General features: G+C 41.8%; 1 protein-coding gene across 3 annotated transcripts in view; it reads left to right on the top strand.

The window, feature by feature from the left end:
• USP6NL (USP6 N-terminal like) overlaps positions 1-25,467 on the top strand; it is a 153,412-nt gene that overhangs the window by 99,772 nt on the left and 28,173 nt on the right. For all 3 annotated transcript variants that reach the window (XM_070754387.1, XM_070754388.1, XM_070754385.1), the window contains 10 exons: positions 165-204; positions 7,762-7,842; positions 12,038-12,145; positions 13,779-13,888; positions 16,681-16,729; positions 18,396-18,516; positions 21,078-21,172; positions 22,028-22,093; positions 22,204-22,303; positions 23,922-24,074. In XM_070754387.1, coding sequence (XP_070610488.1) covers positions 165-204; positions 7,762-7,842; positions 12,038-12,145; positions 13,779-13,888; positions 16,681-16,729; positions 18,396-18,516; positions 21,078-21,172; positions 22,028-22,093; positions 22,204-22,303; positions 23,922-24,074 — 923 coding nt within the window. The remainder of the gene's footprint in view (positions 1-164; positions 205-7,761; positions 7,843-12,037; positions 12,146-13,778; positions 13,889-16,680; positions 16,730-18,395; positions 18,517-21,077; positions 21,173-22,027; positions 22,094-22,203; positions 22,304-23,921; positions 24,075-25,467) is intronic.

Raw genomic sequence — 25,467 nt, forward strand, 5'->3', positions numbered from 1 at the left:
CTCTGCGTGCGTGCTCTCATTTGCGGTAGTGAAGGTAAGTGAATATCACCTTTGCTTTGAATGATCACTCAATGAAGCATTATAAGTTGGGGGCTATCTATATTTCATTTCTGCCTTGCAATCTATTGTCCCTGTAACTGACATCCTTCCTTTTTCCCTTTTAGCCAAGAGGAATTACCAATTCATGATGCAGCATCTGAGAAGGTAAGCAGCCCCTCTCGGATGTAAGATAGAAATACTTTTTTTAAGAAGCATCTAGACCTGTACTGCATGTGAAAGCGATCAGTATAAATTTACTCAGTATCTGTGTGGCTAAGAACAACAACAACGGCAACAGAAGCTAACTTGCTGATCATGCTAATGGAAAGCCTGTCTAGCCCAACTCTTATCTATCTGTCTGTCTGTCTGTCTGTCTGTCTGTCCGTCCGTCCGTCCGTCCGTCCGTCCGTCCGTCCGTCCGTCCTTCCGTCCGTCCGTCTGTCCGTCCGTCCATCCATCCATCCATCCATCCCTATGAATGACGAATTTTGATTGTCATGCACCACTTTAAAATCATCTATGCACTGTGTGTTGGGGAAATTAGTATTTATGAATTCGTTCTAAGACAGGGGTGTTAAGCTCAAGGCCCGGGGGCCAGATCTGGCCTGCGGAGTGCTTAAATCTGGCCCACGGAGCCCCACTGGAAAAAGCAAACGACCGGTCCGTGGTGCCATTACCAGAGAACACGGAGCTCAGAAGGGCTGCAAACGTCCCTCCCGGACTCTTGTTTTTGGCTCTGATGGCCTCCTGCAGCCAACGTAAGGGAGCTGCATGTGCCTTCCCGAGTTTTATTTTTGCTGGCGGAGGGCAGCAGGAGGCCATTGCAGCTCAGAAACCCGGTTGCACTGGCAGAGCACTCAGACCACCACAGACACCCTCTGATATGAGTGACATTGAGCTGGCCACACCCATCCTGGCCCCCCTGAGGTCAAACACAACCCGGTGTTCTGACCTGGCTTCCTGATAACATACAATGTCTGTACAAACTTTGTTTAATAATAACAGCTACTAATTGCCTCATTTAGCAGTTGATCTAAAGTCAAATAAATTATAAATCAGTCTTTTCTGAGCAAGGGCTGTTAATTAAGCACTTTAACAGCGGGCAATAGTTCAAACAAAATAACTCAGACGAAGAAGGGTCTTCCAGATAACAGCACACGAACCTGGATGTTTAACAAAATGCCCAGGAGGAATTTGCAGGCAACTTTGATGAGTTCAAACGGGACCAGACACACAGGCTTGAATTTCAACGACCAGGACTTGGAATGAACTTAGTTGCTTCCTGCAAATCCCTTCCTCAATTTCACCACTTAAATAGGCTACGGGAGTGGTCAAGCCTTACCCTAATCTTTCTCCTCAAGAGCCATTCCTGCCCTTTGACAGCTCTGCGCGCCTGTGCATTGAGAACAGGGTCCTCTCCGTCTTCATTATCCAAGGCCCTGGATGAATCTTTGCCTCTGGCACCGAGTCCTCTCCGGCTTCCGCACTGTCCGATTCCGGTACTAGCTGCACAGGCCGCTGGCGAATAACCACATCAGCCTCTTTGCTCTCCGAATCAGCTACCAGCTGCACAGGCCGTTGCTGGGTCATAACACACTGATGCGGCTCTCAAAGCTTGGCTGCATAGCTAGAGGCTACTTGGCTGCATAGCTAGAGGTATAACAAGCAGGAAGAGGGAGATTATGATCCCGCTATATAGAGTGCTGGTGAGACCACATTTGGAATACTGTGTTCAGTTCTGGAGACCACACCTACAAAAAGATATTGACAAAATTGAACGGGTCCAAAGACGGGCTACAAGAATGGTGGAAGGTCTTAAGCATAAAACGTATCAGGAAAGACTTAATGAACTCAATCTGTATAGTCTGGAGGACAGAAGGAAAAGGGGGGACATGATCAAAACATTTAAATATATTAAAGGGTTAAATAAGGTCCAGGAGGGAAGTGTTTTTAATAGGAAAGTGAACACAAGAACAAGGGGACACAATCTGAAGTTAGTTGGGGGAAAGATCAAAAGCAACATGAGAAAAGATTATTTGACTGAAAGAGTAGTAGATCCTTGGAACAAACTTCCAGCAGACGTGGTTGGTAAATCCACAGTAACTGAATTTAAACATGCCTGGGATAAACATTTATCCATCCTAAGATAAAATACAGGAAGTAGTATAAGGGCAGACTAGATGGACCATGAGGTCTTTTTCTGCCATCAGTCTTCTATGTTTCTATGTTTCAATTAAATTGAGTTTGACGCTCCTATTCTGAGAGGACTTCTGCCTAGTGATTGCCTTTAATTCTTTTTATTGAAATTTCCCATTTATAACCCTGGCTAACCTCAGTCCCAGTTCCAGTTGGTCTATATTAAACAAAGTTAATTTGGATGTAGGCCGGTGTTTTTCAAACTTGGCAAGTTTAAGATGTGTGTGTTTCAGTAGCAGATTCCTGCCGGTACAGGGCAATATGGCGTATCGGTAGCAAAAATGGAGCTGCGCGGCTAGCTCCAGGTGACTCACGGGCGCGGGCGCATGTTGCTGTAAGATTTGGCTTCTTCGCATGCGCCGGAAGCAAAATCCTGTGTGAGGACACACACGAGAATGAGATTTTGGTGATTTTTACCGACTTTTTGCCTCCATGCATGTACAAAAACAAAAAATTGGTGAAAATCACTGAAATCTCGCTCACATGTATGTTCTCACACAAGATTTCACTTCCGGCTCATGTGCGGAAGTTGAGTCTCGTGCTGACACATGCGCGCCCAAATGTGTGCCCGTCCGCGCTGGTCACTGGAAGCCTTCCAGTAGCGCCGGTGATGGGGAGCCCTTCAACTGTTGTGTTTGTGTGTGTGTGTATTTCAACTCCCAGATTTCCCCAGGTGGAGTGAGGAATTCTGGGAACTGAAGTCCTCACATCTTAAACTTGGCAAGCTTGAAAAAAACAGAACTAGCCTGATAGTCATCTGTTGCGGTTAGCTCTGGCCCAGCTCCTGCCCCAAGGACTGTGGATGTGGGGGAGACATCCACATGCTGCAGGCCTGTTTTGCCCCCCCGGTAGAATCTGCTGATGAAGGCTCCTCTGACCAAGAAGACATGAGTGACAGGGAGGAGGAGAGTGGGGCAGACAGCTCAGAAGGAGATCAATTATCTAGCTCCTCCTTGGATTCAGAACAAGAGTTAATGATACAGCCACGCATGCGGAGAGCGATGCATAGGCAGCAACAACTGAGAGATTATTATCAAAGAAAATGAGGCCACCTGTGGTTGGGTGGGGCTGTGGTCATTAGTGAGGCTGTGGGTTTGGCCATTGTGGAGGATTATCTGATTGTTGTGATTCGTGCCTGCTTTGCTGACTTTGACCTTTTGTGTGCTGATTTTCCCCCGCTTTGAAACTAAACCAGGGCAAAGTGTGTTTCACTTTGTGAAAGAAGAAGGACTGTGAATTGCCTCACAGCTGCAAGCTAAGTATCACAGAACTGATAAGGGACTTGTACAAATTACCAGTTTGTTTGGAGACAGTGCTCTTTGCTATACCAAAAGAGGGCTTAGTTTAAGTGAATTTTCATTATAAAGAACATTGTTTTGAATTTTCAAACGTCTGTGTGTCTGAAATTTGTACCTGTGAATTTTTGGGAGAAGTCTACCGGAGAGCCCGACAGAACACCATCCAAGCAATCTTTCCTTCTTTGTTAAATGCAGTGATAAATATTGATCTCTGCAAAGAAAACTACTCTTAATTATGGCCCTCCTTAATTTAGTCCATTTTTGCCCCTGTCAGTTTATAGTCTTCCTTGCTGGAATAAACATTGTTTTTCCCGAGCAGTAGTTAATAATTGAGAAAGGAAGTAATTGAGAGGGGATGGATGTCATTTGAAATGCTGTCTCTGTTTTAAAATGTTGAAATGCCAGATGTTATTGTGCTCAATTACCGGCTAATATGCTGTGACTGTAATTATGCAGTGGAGTGTTGCCAAATTAGAGCCAGAGGGATGAATGAGGTTGTCAGCAAGTGGTATTTGCAAAATAATTCAGCCACCTTGAACAATCAGAGCATCCCGTGCATAGTTGACACTCGGAGGTTATATAATCCAAGCTCTCCAGTCAAGATTGAGTTCTGTCTAATTCTAATTCGTTGAATCTTTCTCTCGGGGAGAAAAAAAGTTTGCTTACTGTTTGGAAAATCTATAGAAGCAGACTATTTCTGTGATGGTGAACCTATGGCAACCTATGGGGAAAAGGAATCCTCAAACTGGGTATTGTATTGGCAGTTCTGTGTTAGCAAAAACTTCAGAAGAGAAGGATTTAGGGGTTGTGATTTCTGACAGTCTCAAAAGGGGTGAGCAGTGTGGTCGGGCGGTAGGAAAAGCAAGTAGGATGCTTGGCTGCATAGCTAGAGGTATAACAAGCAGGAAGAGGGAGATTGTTATCCCGCTATATAGAGCACTGGTGAGACCCCATTTGGAATACTGTGTTCAGTTCTGGAGACCTCACCTACAAAAAGATATTGACAAAATTGAACGGGTCCAAAGACGGGCTACAAGAATGGTGGAAGGTCTTAAGCATAAAACGTATCAGGAAAGACTTCATGAACTCCATCTGTATAGTCTGGAGGACAGAAGGGAAAGGGGGGACATGATCGAAACATTTAAATATGTTAAAGGGTTAAATAAGGTCCAGGAGGGAACTGTTTTTAATAGGAAAGTGAACACAAGAACAAGGGGACACAATCTGAAGTTAGTTGGGGGAAAGATCAAAAGCAACGTGAGAAAATATTATTTCACTGTAAGAGTAGTAGATCCTTGGAACAAACTTCCAGCAGACGTGGTTGGTAAATCCACATTAACTGAATGTAAACATGCCTGGGATAAACATATATCCATTGTAAGATGAAATACAGGAAATAGTATAAGGGCAGACTAGATGGACCATGAGGTCTTTTTCTGCCGTCAGTCTTCTATGTTTCTATGGTACCTCAAGGACCACTTCAACACAACGAACGGGTTCAAATCCTTTAGTCGGCCACCTTGTACCTTCTGATCAAGAGGATACGGAAATGGTGGGGTTCTCCTTAACAGAACAGAAAGTTGTTAGAAAACTCTAGGAAGCCTCCTACAACTTTGCAAATGATTGAGGAGTTGCGTAGACCTTGTTATTACCAACCTGGATGAGCTAAGGCAGGCTTTCCACGGTCTGTTTCTCAACGGGAGGATAGATCATCACCCTGTAGTTTGAGTTTATTGAAGTGTTGTGAAGTGCTCTAAAATTACGATAATGATGTCTGTCTTGACACAGCCATTACTCAGTATATATCTTAACCGACAGGCCTAGCTCTCCCGAAGTATTTAAACTAAATTACACATCTCGAAGGGGTGCGGCCGGAGAGCCGCATAATTTTCATTTTCTGCTCTTTATTGGCAAGACTAGAATCTAGAAATTATTGCGAGGATGTTTGTGCACAGAGCCTTAAATTATCGAACTGTTTACTTGAAAGGATATCTCTGAAATTGGCAGGATTCAAGGGAGGAGTGTGTTCAAACCCTATTTGGTTGCAATTGCTAGGTCCAAGCGCAGTGATGGTGAACCTTTTTTCTCTTGGGTGCCTGTTCTGCCGGGCTGTCTGATAGGAGCTTCCTGAAAATTCAAGGGTACAAATTTCAGACACACATACGTTTGAAGATTCAAAACAATTTTTCTTTAAAAGTCAAAATAAACTAAGCACTCTTTTTGTATTGCAAAGAGCACTCGTCCCAAAACAACCGGGTAGTCTGTACAATATCCCTTAAGCAGTCATTAAGTACATAGCTAGCAGCTGTGGGACCTAGGTAGGCCGTGGAGTGTTGACGAGACGTGGGCAAATCTAGGGAGCCCCACGATAGCTCTCGCGGCCACGTTCTGCACGATCTGGAGTTTCCGAACACTCTTGAGCGGGTGTTCACTCGTGCCTCCTTGAGTTCACTGCCGGTCCTTAGTTCAGTGGCTGAACACTGATTCCTAGAAGCATACAAGTGATAATACAGGTAGCAGTGTGAAGTACCATCATTAGAAAAGCAATAGTGAAAAGTTCTTGCTGTGCTAAGTGCAGCCTTAATATCTCGCAAGCAGTCTCAAAAAAAAAAAGGTGACGATGATGATGACGCTAAAAATAGAGCTTTGCTTAGGTTGGAGAGCCACTTGCCCCTATCCTCTATCTATCTATCTATCTATCTATCTATCTATCTATCTATCTATCTATCTATCTATCTATCTATCTATCTATCTCTATCTATCTCTGTCTGTCTGTCTGTCTGTCTATCTATCTCTATCTATCTCTATCTATCTATCTATCTATCTATCTATCTCTATCTATCTCTATCTATCTATCTATCTATCTCTATCTATCTCTATCTATCTATCTATCTATCTATCTCTATCTATCTCTATCTATCTATCTATCTATCTATCTCTATCTATCTCTATCTATCTCTATCTATCTATCTATCTATCTATCTCTATCTATCTCTATCTATCTATCTATCTATCTATCTATCTCTATCTATCTATCTATCTATCTATCTATCTATCTATCTATCTATCTATCTATCTATCTATCTATCTGTCTGTCTGTCTATCTAATTTATTTAGTCATTCATTCATTCATTTATTGGATTTGTATGCCGCCCCTCTCTGTAGACTCGGTGCGGCTAACAACAATAATAAAAACAGCATGTAAATCCAATACTACAACAACTAAAAAACCCTTATTTTAAAACCAATCATACCTACAAACAAACATACCATGCATAAATTGTAAAGGCCTAGGGGGAAAGAGTATCTCAGTTCCCCCATGCCTGACGGCATAGGTGGGTTTTAAGGAGCTTATGAAAGGCGAGGAGGGTGGGAGCAATTCTAATCTCCGGGGGGAGTTGGTTCCAGAGGGCCGGGGCCTCCACAGAAAAGGCTCTTCCCCTGGGCCTCGCCAAATGACATTGTTTAGTTGACGGGACCTGGAGAAGATCCACTCTGTGGGACCTAACTGGTCGCTGGGATTCGTGCAGTAATACCTAGAGCAGTGATGGAGAACTATGCCACACGTGCCATAGGTGACACATGGAGCCATATCTGCCGGCACGCAAGCTGTTTCCCTAGCTCAGCTCCAGTACACATGTACACACCAGCCAGGGAGGGAACACTGGTCGGGGCCGCCACGGAGAAGGCTCTTCCCCTGGGTCCTGCCAGACGACATTGTTTAGTCGACGGGACCCGGAGAAGACCAACTCTGTGGGACCTGACCGGTCGCTGGGATTCGTGCGGCAGAAGGCGGTCCTGGAGATATTCTGGTCCGATGCCATGAAGGGCTTTATAAGTCATAACCAACACTTTGAATTGTGACCGGAAACTGATCGGCAACCAATGCAGACTGCGGAGTGTTGGAGTCAAAGTTAGTTTCAGTCAAACTCTTTTCTGCAAAATTTGGTATAGAAAGGCCTTCCATTTGGAGTGGATGGTTGACCACACATTCAACTGTAACCATTTCCTCATTTGTTGAAAATTGTGAGCTCCCTTGCTGTTTACGACAAAAACCTAAGAGGGTTCAGTTGAGGGCAGCTTTCCATTTGATTTGAAATATTTGCCAGTGATTTAAGGCTGTTAAAAACTTCCCGGTGTCTGCTCCTAAACTCTTTATAAGTGTTGAAAAAAGAATCCTTGAGAGTGTTTGAAGTGGTGAGAATAACAGCCTCTGATTTTATTTCAGCAAAAGCAGCTCGAGATTGAAAGAACTACAAAATGGTTGAAGATGTTAAAAAGCTGGGAGAAGTACAAGAACACAGATAAGGTAAGGTCGAGAGTTTCCTTCAGCCATTGTGTTATATTTATTGAATGCAAAAGTACACATCGGGCGCTGTAGCCTTGGACTTTTTGCCCACCTACTGTGATATTTGCTGAAAGAACAAAGTACAAAGAAGCTGGATTCCAGAATTTCTGAAGTGTAACAATTTCAGAAATGTTGGCATAGAATTCTGGAGTAGGAGTGGAAAAATTCACGTCCTCATGTTCTCTCTGCAGTCCCCTCTATGTGGGGCTGACCTTGAGGAGCATTCTGAAGCTTCAACTACTTGCTACCACAACTGAGCCCAAAATTGACAGTTGTCAAAGTGAATTTTGCCCCATTTTACGACCTTTCTTGCCACGGTTGTTAAGTGAATCACCACAGTTGTTAACTTAGTAACATCGGGTTTTCTCCATTGACATGGTTTGTCAGAAGGCCACAAAAGGTGATCACATGACCCTGGAACGTTGCAACGATCGTAAAATATGAGTCCGTCGCCAAGCGCCTTAATTTTGATCATGTGACTATGGGGATTCCGCAACAGTCCTTCGGGATTGGGCAGCATAGAAGTCGAATAAATAAATGGTTGTAAGTGTGAAAAACAGTCGTAAGTTAGTTTTTCCGGTGCTGTTTTAACTTTGAATGGTCACTAAATGGACAGTTGTAAATTGAGAATAGAGTAGAGAGGAATAGAATAGAATTCTTCATTGGCCAAATGTGATTGGACACACAAGGAATTTGTCTTTGGTGCAGAAAAACAAAAAAACACATTTAAAAACAAGAGAGCTATCCTATTCTCTCTTTACTATCTTATTTTACTAATATTTTTCTATATCTTATGCGGTTATACATATATTTATTTATTGTATATTTATTTACAGTCTCACATGTTTGGTGTATTGTAATTTTATGATCTCAATAGAAATTCTTAATTTTAAATAATTTAAACTATAATTAATACAGTTCACCTTTGTAAATTTGATCAACCTTAGTTCTAATCTTTTCTGTCTATTCACTCTTTTGTTGATTGATTTAATTGATTTATTGGATTTATATGCCGCCCCTCTCCGCAAACTCGGGGCGGCATATAAATCCAATAAATTCTCTATTCTCTATTGTTCTCTATTAAATCTTCCTATCACAGTGTAGACTTTTAAAAGACTTTTTAAAAAACTCTTACAAAACCCACCTGCTTCCTTTCTTTCATTGAAGAAATTGCTCATCCCTGACCCTCATATAAAGGCTCAGGTGGTTCTTTGAAAAATGCCATCATTTGGCCAATATTTAATGGGAGAAGGCTATAATCTCTCTCACACACACCCTTGGTAGTTTATTTTGTGTGGAAGGAAGGTGGGGTATTTTTTTGAGTTAGCATCCTGCTACCCATCGGTGCTGCGTTGGTGGTGGCATTGCTTTATTCCAAACCTACTTTAAACTTCTTTCCTTTAGAGGAATCTTTCCATTTTATGACCCATAAAAACATACTCCTGAATATTATAAAACACAATGTTTGGTTGTGGTGAAGCTCTTATAAAATTACTAAGGCACAGAGAGTTGCTTTTTTTATTCCCTCGAAGCAATTCCTGACAAAATTTCGGTATATGTGGCCATATAGTTCAATATTACTTTAAGGGAAGAAATGGGCTAACTTGATTTCTATGCTGTTCAATGTAATTTTCAGCTAGCCACAGGGAGTATTAAGACTGGTGCCAATATGATGCTCATCATTGCTTGCAAAAAAGAAGATAATAATCTGTACACGGGAGAGATGGAGCACACAATTCCTTTCATGCGCTTATTCCAAGTAAAGAAATCATTGTATCTTCACTGGGGCTTAAGTGCAGGCAAAGACATAAACTGGTTTCCAATCTTGATTCACACCTGATCTCTTTATGGAAAGTCACTGGATTTCTTCCTATGACTGGGGAGTTTGATGTGTGTGTTTGATCCTAGAATTAGATTAGGAATGCTCCAGAATGAAAATCTATTTTTTTAAAAAGTTTTATTTTGATTTTCAATTACAGTACATTAAAAAAGAAAACACCACAATATTCTTATACAGATCACTGCCCGTTTCAACTTCTATTTAAATATATCTTGCATTTCTATTAATTACATTCACATCATTTTGAAATTGGTAACAGACATCAAGAAGGAGTTTAGCTTAATATAAATATATGTTTACTGTTCTGGTCTTAATGAGAGAGTTTGTGTTGTGGTTAGCTCTGGCCCTGCTCCTGCCCCAAGGACTGTGGATGTGGGGGAGATATCCACATGCTGCAGGCCTGTTTTGCCCCTGGTGGAATGTGCTGATGAAGGCTCCTCTGACCAAGAAGACATGAGTGACAGGGAGGAGGAGAGTGGGGCAGACAGCTCAGAAGGAGATCAATTATCTAGCTCCTCCTTGGATTCAGAACACCATCCAGGCAACCTTTCCTTCTTTGTTAAATGCCCTAAAGGGGTCCCGACCCCCAGGTTGAGAGCCACTTTTGCAGACACCTTTGTTTAGAAAATGTGTTTTCCCCTTTGTTGCAGGCAGTGTTATTTGTGTGGGTGTGTAGGGCAGCGTTTTCACCCTCAGCTAATGATATTCTATGCTGGAAACCTACTTAAACCACATATAACTTCCAGATCTCCTTCCCCGTCCCTCTTCAATTATGTCCAGCGGCCTGAGGATTGGAGCAGGCTAAGGAATATCAATAAAGCAAGCCTGGCCATGCAATCAAAAACTCTGCCTTTTTTATTTGTTTCGTTGTTTTTTCTGCACACACATTGCAAAGGGACTATTGTCAATTGTGAAGGCATAGCTGTTATATTGAATTCTGACATCCCCTTAATTAGAATTCTGAAGCTCTGATTTTTTTTAGGGGGCTGCAAATTCTAATTTTAAAGGGGACCGTGATACTAATTTTTAAAGTCTTGGTTTGGGAGTAGCTATAATTGCATACTTGCTCTCTAGATTTGGTAGTGATTTGTAGTATGACGAATCACAGTGTCAGCTGTAATTCGTGTATGAAAAATGGATATAGCAATAACTTGCCCCAAAGAATTGTAAATTAGTGTTTCTCACCCTTGGCATCTTTAAAATGTGTGAACTTCAAGTCCCAGAATTCCCCAGCTAGCATGCTGAGAAACACTAGTTATGGATAAATTTCGAGAATATAAAGCACTTTGACCTTTTCAAAACCGTTTTACGAATTTCGTATGGATGGATTTTGTTATTATTGACATTGCAGAAAGACTGATGAAGGCTTTGTTATGCAGTCATGGTTTAAGGTTTGGTTAAATATAAGGCTGAATTATTTCTTGTGTGATAAAAGAAATAGGTTTAAAAAAAAACAGATATCCCTACCCCACAAATCTACTCATTCTGTGTACTTTAACAGTAGATTTTGATCTTGATCAATTTCAGTGATGCTGAGTGAAGCCTACTGGCTTTAAAAAAAAATTATATCAAGAATACATTTCACAACCATCAATACAGCTGCATAGTAATTTCAAAAGTAGTAATTAGGATAAGAATTAAAATTTCGAACAGTGTATTATTTTATTTATTTATTTATTTATTTATTTATTTATTTATTTAGTCCAATACATAATACACATTGAAGAGAAAGATATGTAATAATATAAGTAAAGAAAAGAATAGAAGACAAGATATAAAAGTATAGGTGAACATATTTGAAAGGAAGAAAAGATAAATGAGATAAGGAGAGACCATTGGACAGGGGACGGAAGGCAGACTGGTGCACTTATGCACGCCCCTTACTGACCTCTAAGGAATCTGGAGAGGTCAATCGTGGATAGTCTAAGGGAAAAACGTTGGGGGTTAGGGGTTGACACTACTGAGTCGGGTAATGAGTTCCACGCTTCGACAATTCGGTTGCAGAAGTCATATTCTTTACAGTCAAGTTTGGAGCGGTTGATATTAAGTTTGAATCTGTTGCGTGCTCTTTGATCTTTGATCTTTGAAGGATCACAGGGTAAAAGGGAGGGTAAACAGGAGCAAGAAAGGTCATAAGGTGGGGCAAAGCTCACTTAACAAATGTCTCCCCATACAACATAATTTTTGCCCTTAATTGTGGTTGTATTTTGGAGGGCTACCCAGACCTCTTGGTATTGCAATAGCAGTCATATAATAATTTCAGACCAAATTACATCTGTAAATCTAATTACATTTGCTTTTCTTTTTCGGGCACAGTTCCACAGAAGAATCTATAAAGGAATCCCATTGCAGTTGAGAGGTGAAATCTGGTCCCTGTTACTCGACGTCCAAAAAATAAAAGAAGAAATGAGAGGTCATTATAACGTGAGTTTCCAAGCCAGAAAATAAAATATTAGGCTTTTGTTTTACGCAATGGTGGCGCAGTGGTTACAATGCAGTATTGCAGGATGCTTCTGCTGACTGCCGGCTGACTGCACTTTGGCAGTTCGAGTCTCACTGGCTTAAGGTTTGATTCGGCCTTTCATCTTTCCGAGGTCGATAAAATGAGGACCCAGATTGTTGGGGGCAATATGCTGACAGTGTGAACTGCTTAGAGAGGACTAATGAGCCCTGTTAAATGGTATATATGCTCTCTACATGGGGCTACCTTTGAAGAGTGTTCGGAGATTACAAATTGTGCAAAATGCAGCTGCGCAAGCTATTGTGGGGCTCCCAAGATCTGCCCACATTTCAACAACACTCTGTGAGCTGTCTTGGTTGCCAATTGGTCTGAACCTGGTGAGATTCAAACTGCCGAACTACATCTAGCAGTCAGCTGAAGTAGCCTGTGTTGTACATACTCTTGATCAGTTGGAGGAAGATGAAGATATTGAGGACTCGGATTCAGATAGTGTTTATGAAGTAGTGGGGGGCCCGGGGTTATAGGTAGTAGAACAGGTGGGAGGCCAGCCCCAGGATGGGGCTATAAGTTCAGGATCTAGCGAGGGAGAATCAGACGCTCGCTGGGTTAACCCTAAATTCAGAAGGATTCAGAAACGTAGAGAGCAAAGGTCTGGAAGAAGATATTAAGGAGAGGAATGGGTTAAAAATTGTAGTGAGGTAATTGGCACGTCAGGGGGCTAGTGGAGAAGAAGGGTGGAGTTTCAACGTTGCTGAAAAGAAATATGGAGGGGGGGTTTTCCGCCAGGCTAAAGTAAGCCAAAGTATTTTGTATTGTATTTAATCAGTGTTGCTGTTTTTTTATAGCTATGTAGTTAGGAAATAAATCTTGTCTGATTGAAGCAGGAAAGGAATGTGAGAAGCGGCTAGAAGAGAGATAACGGACCGATTGATGTCTGGAATGTGTTGAAGTACAAGAGAGCAGAGAAATAAACGGAGTTGCTTTATTCATGAAATGATGCATTTAATGAGAGTTATTTGCAATTACTAAACTTCTACCAGAAACCAGAACAGCCTGGAGTACAGTGTTCCCTCGATTTCCGCGGGGGATGCGTTCCGAGACCGCCCGCGAAAGTCGAATTTCCGCGAAGTAGAGATGCGGAAGTAAATACACTATTTTTGGCTATGAACAGTATCCCAAGCCTTCCCTTAACACTTTAAACCCCTAAATTACAATTTCCCATTTCCTTAGCAAACATTTAGATTATTAAACACCATGTTTATTTATTAAAGTTTATTTTAAAAAAATATTTATTAAAGGTGGATGAAAGTTTGGCAATGACATATGACGTTATTGGGCGGGAAAAACCGTGGTATAGGGGGGAAAACCGTGAAGTATTTAATTAATATTTTTGAAAAACCGTGGTATAGACTTTTCACGAAGTTTGAACCCGCGAAAATCGAGGGAACACTGTACTGTATTCCAACCACTGTGTCACCTCCGCTCTTGACTAAATAGGTTTATGAGAAGTGGAGAGTCATTAAAAAGGACAATGAGCTATAATAAGCAGTGAAGTCTTGGTGTGTATACATTTGTTTCTCTCTTTCTCCCCCCTAGACTTTAAAAACTCGAGCAAGAGGCTCCTCTCCAGATATCCGGCAAATTGATCTTGATGTTAACCGGACCTATCGGGATCACATCATGTTCAGAGATCGATATGGGGTAAAGTGAGTGAAGCTAAATCAACCCCTTTCACGTGGATCTTGTTGCTTTTTTTTAATTGTCTAGAACTTCAAGAGATTTAATCACTGCAGAGATGCAGCAAAATTTTGAGTCCTGTCTTCTGCAACAAAGCTTCTTCCTATCGCATTGATTCTATCTTATTGTCTCATGAGATCTTTGGTACTCTTTGAACTTGGAGGTTTTCTTGCAGAAGATGTTACCTAGTTGGGTAATGAAATGTATAATAATAATAATAACAACAACAGCAACAACAAGCAACAACAACAACAACAACAACAATAATAATAATATATTAGGCTGAAAATCAGCTGGCTAGCGCACGCATGCACTCTGGAACTGACATGGGGCTGCGCCTTGCGTGCCCTCCAATATGGTTCCACGTGCCACGGTTCGCCATCACGGCCTTAGAAGGCAAGCAGTGGAGCTGAGCTAAGCTTTAAATTGCTGTACAGGGGTACCTCTACTTAAGAACGACTCTACTTAATAACGTTTCTAGATAAGAACCGGGTGTTCAAGATTTTTTTGCCTCTTCTTAAGAACCATTTTCTACTTAAGAACCCAAGCCTGGAAAAATTTCCCAGGAAATTTGAGAGCGGCGTGAAGGTCAGGCCAGTTTCCTACCATTCCTCTTTTAATCCCGACCGTCTCGGGCTTTTCTGGGCTGCCAGAGGAGCCTTTCGGTGGCGCTTAAGGAGGCTTTGGCAGTCTAGAGCGAAGAAAGCATTTTCCTTTCTCTGGGCACTTGGAGAAGGAATAAATCTCTGCCAGCGCCCATAGAAAAGAAATGCTCCCTTTGCTCTGGGCAGCCCAGAGCAAACGGAGCATTTTCCTTTCTCTGGGTGCTGTCTCAGAGTCCCTCTCTCTCTCTTTTAAAAACCTTAAAGTTTTGGATTATTTTGATTCCCCTCACCTCACCTTCTTCCTTCAGCAGCGACTGTCCTCCTTTTCTTCTTCCTCCTCCTCCTCCCACCCAAATTCCAATCTTTTATTTCTTTCCTGATGGGTTTGCATGCATTATTTGCCTTTACATTGATTCCTATGGGAAAAATGGCTTCTCCTTAAGAACGTTTCTATTTAAGAACCTGGTCATGGAACGAATTAAGTTCTTAAGTAGAGGCACCACTGTATTTTGAACGCTGCGCGCAAGCATTTTGGGCGTGCACGCAAAACACGTGATCACCAAATCGGTTGCAAACCCCCCACTACAGCTCTCCAGATTCACCCCCAGAGTTTTCAATTGTAGATCCGAAGGGAAGCATTGCAAATAGCTTCTTAAGTATTACAGTCAATTTGTGTTTACTGTGAAGTATTGCCGAAACTCCCTTTTGCCCAAAACTGAAGGAACAAAAATGATTGTTTAGTTAGTTAGAGTGTTCTAAGTAGACTTTTGGATCGTGATTATTTTAGACAGTTGCAACCCCTCTCTGAGAGATGAGTAGATTAAATTGCAGATCGTTTTTTTTCAAAAACCATTTTCCTAACCTCAGGAGAATTATCAGAACAGTTAGTCAAATAACATCGTGGAAAAATAAAATGTCAGTGATTCCACTGAGCATTATGCAAGCTCTTAGATATATCTAAATTGCCTGTTCTAATTTTTGAACATTTCCCTTCACTTTGGGACGATTCGGATGAAATACTGTGTCGTGGGGTTAGCTTTGCAACCTCTAATGCCTAAAGCTGTATTCGAGCGAAACTCTGTTGTTGTTTTCTTAATAAATTGCATGCCCTGATTGGTTTGTTTACACAATTTCTGTTTGATGGGCTCAATACGGTAAACAAGACAAGAACAACAACAGTGATCAAACCAACAGATTGATAATCGGCAACAAGAGACGTAATAACTTGAGAAAACGCTCGCAGTAAAACTTGTCAGATAGCTCTCGTGACTTGGAGATAACAATAACATTTATTCCTCAAAAGCCCTGGAAGAGGAGCGTTGGAACTGCTCCTGATAATTAACAGAAAAGGAGCCGCTTTCAATGACAGAGTATTCCAAAACAAGGGGCCAGCCGAAAGAGGGTTGGTTTTCATGTCCCCTGGTTATAAGTCCCTCGGTCACTCATGCCCTTATCACCTCGAGGTTCAACTACTGCAGTATTCTCTACCTTTGAAGAGCGTTTGGAAACTACAAATTGTGCAGAACACAGCCGTGCGAGCAGTCATGGGCTTGCCCAGACATTCATTCATTCATTCATTCATTCATTCATTCATTCATTCATTCATTCATTCATTCATTCATTCATTTATTGGATTTGTATGCCGCCCCTCTCCGTAGACTCGGGGCGGCTAACAACAGTAATAAAAACAGCATATAACAATCCAATATTAAAACAGTTTAAAACCCTTATTATAAAACCAAACATACATACAGACCTACCATGCATAAAATTGTAAAGGCCTAGGGGGAAAGAGTATCTCAGTTCCCCCATGCCTGGCGGCAGAGGTGGGTTTTAAGCAGCTTACGAAAGGCAAGGAGGGTGGGGGCAATTCTAATCTCTGGGGGGAGTTGGTTCCAGAGGGCCGGGGCCACCACAGAGAATGCATCTCCGAAAAATACGGTAGAAAAATACAGTAAAAATACGGTAGAAGGCTGCTATTAGTGTGCAGGATTATACGATTGTAACAACTGTGCAGGGTTATACCGATGTAAAAAAATAGGACTGATACGAAATTAAGCCAGCGACATTTTACATCACAAGTAATTTTTTCTGTAACGTGGCTCCAAAACATATTTTGATTTTGTATCGTTACTTTGTCTTTTCCCCCCCACTAGGCAACAATCTTTATTCCATGTCTTAGCTGCATATTCTGTTTATAATACGGTAAGATGCTCTAATCTTTGCATGCTTCTCTACATCTATATGCGGTTACATAAGTCACTCTTAAAACCGATATTGAATTCATAGAAATAGAATTCTCAAGGGCAACATGAAAACAGCGAGTTTGAATAGGCGTAATTCTTGTATTGGATTGTTTGGCCCAGCAGGTGTAAAATAGAAAATATTTCTGATTCTTGGCCAGGTGCTATCAAAGGTTGTTTTGCAAATGCTTTCCCGGAACTATTAAGATCAGAAACTGTAAAACGTGGTGAATAAGTTCACCCAGCCAATAAAATGCTACATGTTATGCTTAATAAGTTTTAGCAGTGTTATCGAGCTGGGTCACATACAAGAAATATTTGTGGAATTCTGGAACAGAAAGTCACAAATGCTCCTGAAAAAAACCAGTGGTGTCTTTCTTAGATTAGATTAGATTTATTGGATTTATATGCCGCCCCTCTCTGCAGACTCGGGGTGGCTCACAACAATGGCAAAAACAGTACATAGTGACAAATCTAATATTTACCAATCTAATTACAGTTTTAGGTTAAAGAATTCATAAAAGCAACCCCAATATATATAAAAAACAAGCACACAATCAATCATACATCAAAACAACATGGGCAAGGAGATGTTTCAATTCCCCCATGCCTGACGGCAGAGGTGGGTTTTAAGGAGTTTACGAAAGGCAAGGAGGGTGCGGGCAATCCTAATCTCAGGGGGGAGCTGGTTCCAGAGGGTCGAAGCCACCACAGAGAAGGCTCTTCCCCTGAGTCCCGCCAGACGACATTGTTTAGTCGACGGGACCCGAAGAAGGCCAACCTTCTTACCTCTGATATGAAGAATTGAAAAGCGGGAGCCATTTCAATCTATTGAGTTGAACAAGAGAATTGCTCACTAGCAATCCTAGCATAAGCCAAATTGTGTTAATTGGTTAAAATCCATAACTTGCTCGCTTTATGTATAATTTTGTGGCTTCCGATTCAGAAATGTCAGACTGAATTCCAGGAAACTCACAACAAAACTCTTTAAGGTAGCATAAACCCTAAACGATGGTATAGCCTCAGTTTAGGGGATTAATTGGACTAAATTATATGGACATTTCAGGATCGGACCAAATTCTTCTTTCAAGTTTGAGAGAAATTTAATTGGAGGTTTTGGCATCGACTTCTTTCTAAAGTACAAATTTTCTGTCTTGAAGACTGTTTTGTACTAACTAGCACCATGTTTTTCCCCAAAAATAAGCCCTCCCCCGAAAATAAACCCTCTCCAAAAACATTTGAACTTTAAAAAATTAAATAGTATTTAAAATTAGATCATGTTAGCTTGTATCCTGTCGAAACTCTAGTTCTGGGGTCTCCAAACTTGGCAACTTTAAAACTTGTGGACTTCACCTCCCAGAATTCCATAAGTCCCTAAGTCTTAAAGTTGCCAAGTTTGAAGACGTCTGCCCTTCCTACTGAAAAAGTGAGTGCAGTTGCTTTAAAGTTTGTTTGCCATAGAAACATAGAAGATTGACGGCAGAAAAAGACCTCCTGGTCCATCTAGTCTGCCCTTATACTATTTCCTGTATTTTGTTTTAGGATGGATCTATGTTTATCCCAGGCGTGTTTAAATTTGTGCCATGTGTACACAGTGTTTGTAATGGTTTTGTCTGTTTTTTCCCCAGGAGGTTGGATACTGTCAAGGGATGAGCCACATAACCGCATTGCTCCTAATGTACATGAATGAAGAAGAGGCTTTCTGGGCGTTGGTGAAGCTGCTCTCGGGCCCCAAGTATGCTATGCATGGTAGGTGTCTGAAGATTCATTTGATGAAGGTGGTAAAATTGGATCCGGTTAGGTGATGACCTGCTTTGCCATTGTCATGATTTACAATCATAATGGGCAGTTCTCTGTTATGGTTATAAATTGAGGACTATCTGTATGGCTTCATGCAGTGGTCTGGTTGATATAAGATGCTTCCCAAAGATCCTGAATGGCCAGCTGCATTAAATCGAGAATGATTGCTCGTGTGCCATCAAATTGAGATTCATTCATTCATTCATTCGATTTTTATGCCGCCCTTCTCCTTAGACTCAGGGCGGCTTACAACATGTTAGCAATAGCACTTTTTTTTAACAGAGCTAGGCTATTGCCCCCACAATCCGGGTCCCCATTTTACCCACCTCGGAAGGATGGAAGGCTGAGTCAACCTTGAGCCGGTGATGAGATTTGAACCACTGACCTTCAGATCTACAAGTCGGCTTCAGTGGCCTGCAGTACAGCACTCTACGTGCTGCGCCACCCCGGCTCATTAAGATCAGCTCTTAGTGACTACATAACTAGATCTTGTTCAGTATGGTCTGTCCCCATCGTAGCGTTCAAGTCCTCTAGCAAAGCCCCTTTCACAACTATAATTGAGACAGTTCACCTTGCTACTGCTCATCCTTTTCTGTCTCCTTCTACTTTCCCTTTCTTTTTCATCTTTCCCATTGTTATGGCTCAGATTTGGATGCTTCATTAACAAATATACAGATTAATAATCTTATTTAAGTGGTACATTTTTAATTTAACGTTACTTATTAAGTTACTGCAGGATGCAGCGTTGCCTTTTGGTGAAATAAATAAATAAAAGATAGATAGATAGATAGATAGATAGATAGATAGATAGATAGATAGATAGAAGATAGATAGATAGAAAATAGATAGATAGATAGATAGATAGAAGATAGATAGATAGATAGATAGATAGATAGAAGATAGATAGAAGATAGATAGATAGGTAGGTAGGTAGGTAGGTACGTATGTACGTAGGTACGTACGTACGTAGATTGTTCTGAGTTCGGGTTTTGCCCTGTGTAATGTTTTGCATGTCTATGCGACGTTTCGGTGAAATCTCATTCATTAACGTACATACATAGACAGACAGACAGACAGACAGACAGACAGACAGACAGACAGACAGACAGACAGACAAACAGAATTCTTTATTGCCAAGTATGATTGGACACTCTAGGGATTTGTCTTCGGTGCATATGTTCTCAATGTACATAAAAGAAAAAATACATTTGTCAAGAATCATGAGGTACAACACTTAATGATTGTGATAGGGTACAAATAAGCAATCAGGAAATAATATAACTCGTTAAGGATACAAGCAACAAGTTACAGTCAGATAGTCATAAGTGGGAGGTGATGGGTGATAGGAATGATGAGAAAAACCTAGTAGTAAAAGTAATGCAGCCTTAGAGAATAGTTTGACAGTGTTGAGGGAATTATTTGTTTATTTATGATTTGTCATATCTTGTTGTGAGCCGCCCCGAGTCTTCGGAGAGGGGCGGCATACAAATCTAAATAATTTAAAAAAAAAACAAAAAAAACACAAAAAACTGTTCTTGTGTCTAGTTGTCTTGGTGTTGTTGTGATTCCGTCTGAGGCCCCTCAGGGAACGGCTGATCCTCTGCCGGCTTCCTGCTCAGAGGGGGAGGATGAGGAACAGGAGGTTCAGGCAGACGGGGAGGAGGAATCTCAGGCTGAGGGAGAGGGAGGGCAGCCAGAGTCCCCCGAGAGGGAGCTCTCCCCAGCAAGCAGCCTGGATTCCTTAGATGAAAATGCACAAGCAATCATCGATCTCCGGCAGAGAAGAGCAACACAACGAAGGGGACAATTAGCCAGGTACTTTCAGCACTAAAGAGGCAACAGCTGGGTTTGGGTGTGGTGCTCTCTGGAAAGGCTGAAAAGGCAGACCCACCCTTCCTGGCTTGTGGAGTATTATCTTTGGGAGTCCTGGGACCTGGCTGTGATCTTTGGCGTCTTGGAATTCTGGTTTGTGACTTTGAATACTGAAACCTTGGGGGGGAAAGGTGTGGGTCTTATTCTCTACAGTGGTGGGTGTGCCAGCAAGAAGTCTGCTGTATTGTCTGGCCGTCAGGACTCTGCTGTGAAGTCTCATAGCCTGCCTGTTGGGAAGAACAGGTTTTTCTCTGTGTTTATTTTTCAAACTATAAAGTGCTTTTGCTTTTACCAGCGTGTCTGGCTGCTTTTTCCAGTTGGTGTTGAAGTCTGGGGGCACCCAGACAGAACAGGTGTGCAGTGCTCTATAGCCTCATTTTGAGGCTAGGAGTTGAAACAATTTATGTCTAGGATGCGAGGGTCCATAAATATTTTCATGACCCTCTTTTTTATTTGTGCAGTATACAGGTCCTCAAAGACAGGTTGGCCGTAATTGGTTTTTCTGCAGTTCTGATTATCCTCTGAGTCTGTGTCTGATAGATAGATAAGATAAGATGAGAGAATAAGATATGATAAGATAGATATTTATTCATGATGATCTCTCTCTCTCTTCCCTCCCCTACTTTCCCCAATTTTAGGGTTTTTTGTTCCTGGTTTTCCTAAGCTGTTGAGGTTTCAGGAGCACCATGACAAGATAATGAAGAAATTTTTGTCCAAGCTCAAGCAACATTTTGTAAGTAAATGCCAACACAAATGTGTTCATCAAGGGAACTTGTTCCCAGATAAAATTTATTTGGCATTAATTTTTTCATTTAATAATAATAATAATAATAATAATAATAATAATAATAATAATAATAGATCTGGTGTTAGATTGATTGTGTGCTTGTTTTTTAATATTCTGGCGTTGTTTTTTATGAATTTTTTAGCTTAACATTGTAATTGGATTGGTGGGTATTGGATTTGCTATTATGTATTGTTTTTACCTTGTTGTGAGCCGCCCTGAGTTTGCGGAGAGGGGCGGCATATAAATCCAATAAATCTAATCTAATCTAATCTAATAATAATAATATATTAGATTTGTATGCCACCCCTCTCCGAGGACTCTCGCTTCCATAGACTGTCACAGGAAATACCACAGCTTGCATGAATGTCATCTTTATAAGTCGTAGACACATCAGTTGTAGACCCCGAGTCTTTGGAGGGGATAGATGATAGTTTGATAGATGGATGGATGGATGGATGGATGGATAGATAGATGATAGTTAGATAGATAATAGATGGATGGATGGATAGATAGAGAATAGTTTGATAGATAGATGATAGATAGATGGATAGATAGATAGATAGATAGATAGATAGATAGATAGATAGATAGATAGATAGATATCATAGTTAGATAGATAGTTTGACAGACAGACAGACTGACTGACTGACTGACTGACTGATTGATTGATTCAGAGAGGCAGCACAACCGTGAGAGAGAGAAACACACTTCGAATATACCGTGCATTTTAACTTCTACATTTGCATTCTGCCCTGTGCCAATTTTCTCTTCTAAAATTGGTGAACTGTGTCTTCTTGGCAGGATTCCCAGGAGATCAACACCAGCTTTTACACAATGAAGTGGTTTTTCCAGTGTTTCCTCGACCGTGTGAGTAGCCTTCGCTGTTGTTTTCATTATCAGCCCAGCTGCCCCTCTGGGCTAGGGGATGAAAATTTGGTTTTATCTGCTGACACCTCCGTGTGGTTCTTTCCCCGCAGACTCCCTTTAGGTTGACCCTCAGGATCTGGGACATCTACGTCCTTGAAGGAGAGCGAGTGCTCACTGCAATGGCCTACACTGTTCTGAAGCTGCACAGAAGTAAGAGCTTTGCCTTGCCTTTAAAGGGCTCTCCTGGCCACCTGCCATGGCCAGTCCTTCATTCGAGTGACCAGGTTTGAAGGATTCTTATTTCTAGCTGGCTGAAAAACGATAGGAGAGAATATTTGTAGCTCAGGCGTGAACGATGAAATCCGGGATGTTCTCTGAGCTTGGTTGCCTTGTTACTACTGTTTGGCTTCCCGCTGACTTCCGGTGGCTGCGAGGTGCGTCGGGAGGCTGGCCACGGAGCTCCGTCCCCAGACCTCCATTTTTACCTTGGTGGTCGCGACGCAGCGGTACAATCGGGCCCAGAGAGCCCGATCAAGAACAGGGGGTCTCCGTGCATCGGAGGGGGTGTTCACCGCCACCCCTAGGTGCAGGATTGCCCTGCAGCGCCAGGCATAAAGATCCGGGACCGGATTCCTCCGGCGCCTGGCCATAGCGGCGCCTCCACACAGAGGGAAGTACAAAAACAAGAATTGATGGAGTCAAAAAGAGTGTCTGAAATAAAGAAAAACCTAGAAGAACTAATGTTTGGCTTCCCCGTTGACTTTGCTCATGAGAAGGTCTCAAAAGGCCCTCACCTGAGCCAGGGAGGTTGCAGCTGTCGTAGGTACATGCCAGTTGCCAAGCATCTAGCTTTACTAGATAAATGGTCAAAGCAATGGAAACTGCAGTTTAATGTTTCCAAATGTAAAATAATGCACTTGGGGAAAAGGAATTCTCAATCTGAGTATTGCATTGGCAGTTCTGTGTTAGCAAAAACTTCAGAAGAGAAGGATTTAGGGGTAGTGATTTCTGACAGTCTCAAAATGGGTGAGCAGTGTGGTCGGGCAGTAGGAAAAGCAAGTAGGATGCTTGGCTGCATAGCTAGAGGTATAACAAGCAGGAAGAGGGAGATTGTGATCCTGCTATATAGAGTGCTGGTGAGACCACATTTGGAATACTGTATTCAGTTCTGGAGACCTCACCTACAAAAAGGTATTGACAAAATTGAACGGGTCCAAAGACGGGCTACAAAAATGGTGGAAGGTCTTAAGCATAAAACGTATCAGGAAAGACTTAATGAACTCAATCTGTATAGTCTGGAGGACAGAAGGAAAAGGGGGGGACATGATCGAAACATTTAAATATGTTAAAGGGTTAAATAAGGTTCAGGAGGGAAGTGTTTTTAATAGGAAAGTGAACACAAGAACAAGGGGACACAATCTGAAGTTAGTTGGGGGAAAGATCAAAGGCAACATGAGAAAATATTATTTTACTGAAAGAGTAGTAGATGCTTGGAACAAACTTCCAGCAGACGTGGTTGGTAAATCCACAGTAACTGAATTTAAACATGCCTGGGATAAACATACAGTACTGTATATCCATTGTAAGATAAAATACAGGAAATAGTATAAGGGCAGACTAGATGGACCATGAGGTCTTTTTCTGCCGTCAGTCTTCTATGTTTCTATGTTTCTATCCAAATTTTGATCGCATGATGATGATGGGGAGGCTGCAAGGGTCGCAAGTTTGAAAAACAGTCGTAAAACAGTTCTTTTCCCAGTGGCGTTGTAGCTTTTGTTGTAAGTTGAGGACTACCTGCGGTCTATTTTTTTCCCCCTTCCCCACTTAGAACACCTAATGAAGTTGCAGATGGAAGAACTGGTCCAGTTTCTTCAGGAAGCTCTTGCCAAAGATTTCTTCTACGATGATGATTTTGTAATAGAGCAGCTCCAGAGCTCCATGGCAGAACTGAAGCGAGCAAAGATGGACCTCCCTGTAGCAGGTAAGCGAGTCTTCGGGAAGCCAGTAACTCGTGGTGATTGAAATTTTGAAATTTCCTCACCTGCTGCTGGCAAGCGTTGTGGAATTAAGCACCGGTATGTTCATGGTCTCAGTATAACATTTCTGCAAATTTTGAAGCTGGTGTTGGTTGCAAAGTCGTATCCAGCCAATTGAAACCCCTTGGACAAGGTTCTTCCAGGCCTTCCTGTCTTCTACTATCCTACCAGCCGTCTGCTTCAGTGACTCCATCCAGCCACCTCATTCTCTGTCATCCCCTTCTTTCTTTTGCCCTCAATTGTTCCCAGCCTCCTCCTCCTCCTCCTCCCTTCTACCTCTCCTCTTCCTCCTCCTCCTCTTCCTCCTCCTCCTCCTCCCTCCTCCTCCTCCTCCTCCTCCTCCTCCTCCTCCTCCTTCTTCTTCTTCTTCTTCTTCTCCTCCTCCTCCTCCTCCTCCTCCCTTCTTCATCTTCCTCTTCTTCTTTTTTCTCCTCCTCCCTTCTTCCTCTCTTCTTCTTCTTCTTCTTAGAAACATAGAAACATAGAAGACTGACGGCAGAAAAAGACCTCTTGGTCCATCTAGTCTGCCCTTTTACTATTTCCTGTATTTTATCTTAGGATGGATATATGTTTATCCCAGGCATGTTTAAATTCAGTTACTGTGGATTTCCCAACCACGTCTGCTGGAAGTTTGTTCCAAGGATCTACTACTCTTTCAGTAAAATAATATTTTCTCATGTTGCCTTTGATCTTTCCCCCAACTAACTTCAGATTGTGTCCCCTTGTTCTTGTGTTCACTTTCCTGTTAAAAACACTTCCCTCCTGAACCCTATTTAACCCTTTAACATATTTAAATGTTTCGATCATGTCCCCCCTTTTCCTTCTGTCTTCCAGACTATACAGATTGAGTTCATTCAGTCTTTCCTGATACGTTTTATACTTAAGACCTTCCACCATTCTTGTAGCCCGTCTTTGGACCCGTTCAATTTTGTCAATATCTTTTTGTAGGTGAGGTCTCCAGAACTGAACACAGTACTCCAAATGTGGTCTCACCAGCGCTCTATATAAGGGGATCACAATCTCCCTCTTCCTGCTTGTTATACCCCTAGCTATGCAGCCAAGCATCCTACTTGCCTTTCCTACCGCCCGACCACACTGTTCACCCATTTTGAGACTGTCAGAAATCACTACCCCTAAATCCTTCTCTTCTGAAGTTTTTGCTAACACAGAACTGCCAATGAAATACTCAGATTTAGGATTCCTTTTCCCCAAGTGCATTATTTTACATTTGGAAACATTAAACTGCAGTTTCCATTGCTTTGACCATTTATCTAGTAACGCTAAATCATTTACCATATTACAGACCCCTCCAGGAATATCAACCCTATTGCACACTTT

The sequence above is a fragment of the Erythrolamprus reginae genome, chromosome 6 (assembly GCF_031021105.1).
Source record: "Erythrolamprus reginae isolate rEryReg1 chromosome 6, rEryReg1.hap1, whole genome shotgun sequence".
Lineage (NCBI taxonomy): Eukaryota > Metazoa > Chordata > Lepidosauria > Squamata > Dipsadidae > Erythrolamprus > Erythrolamprus reginae.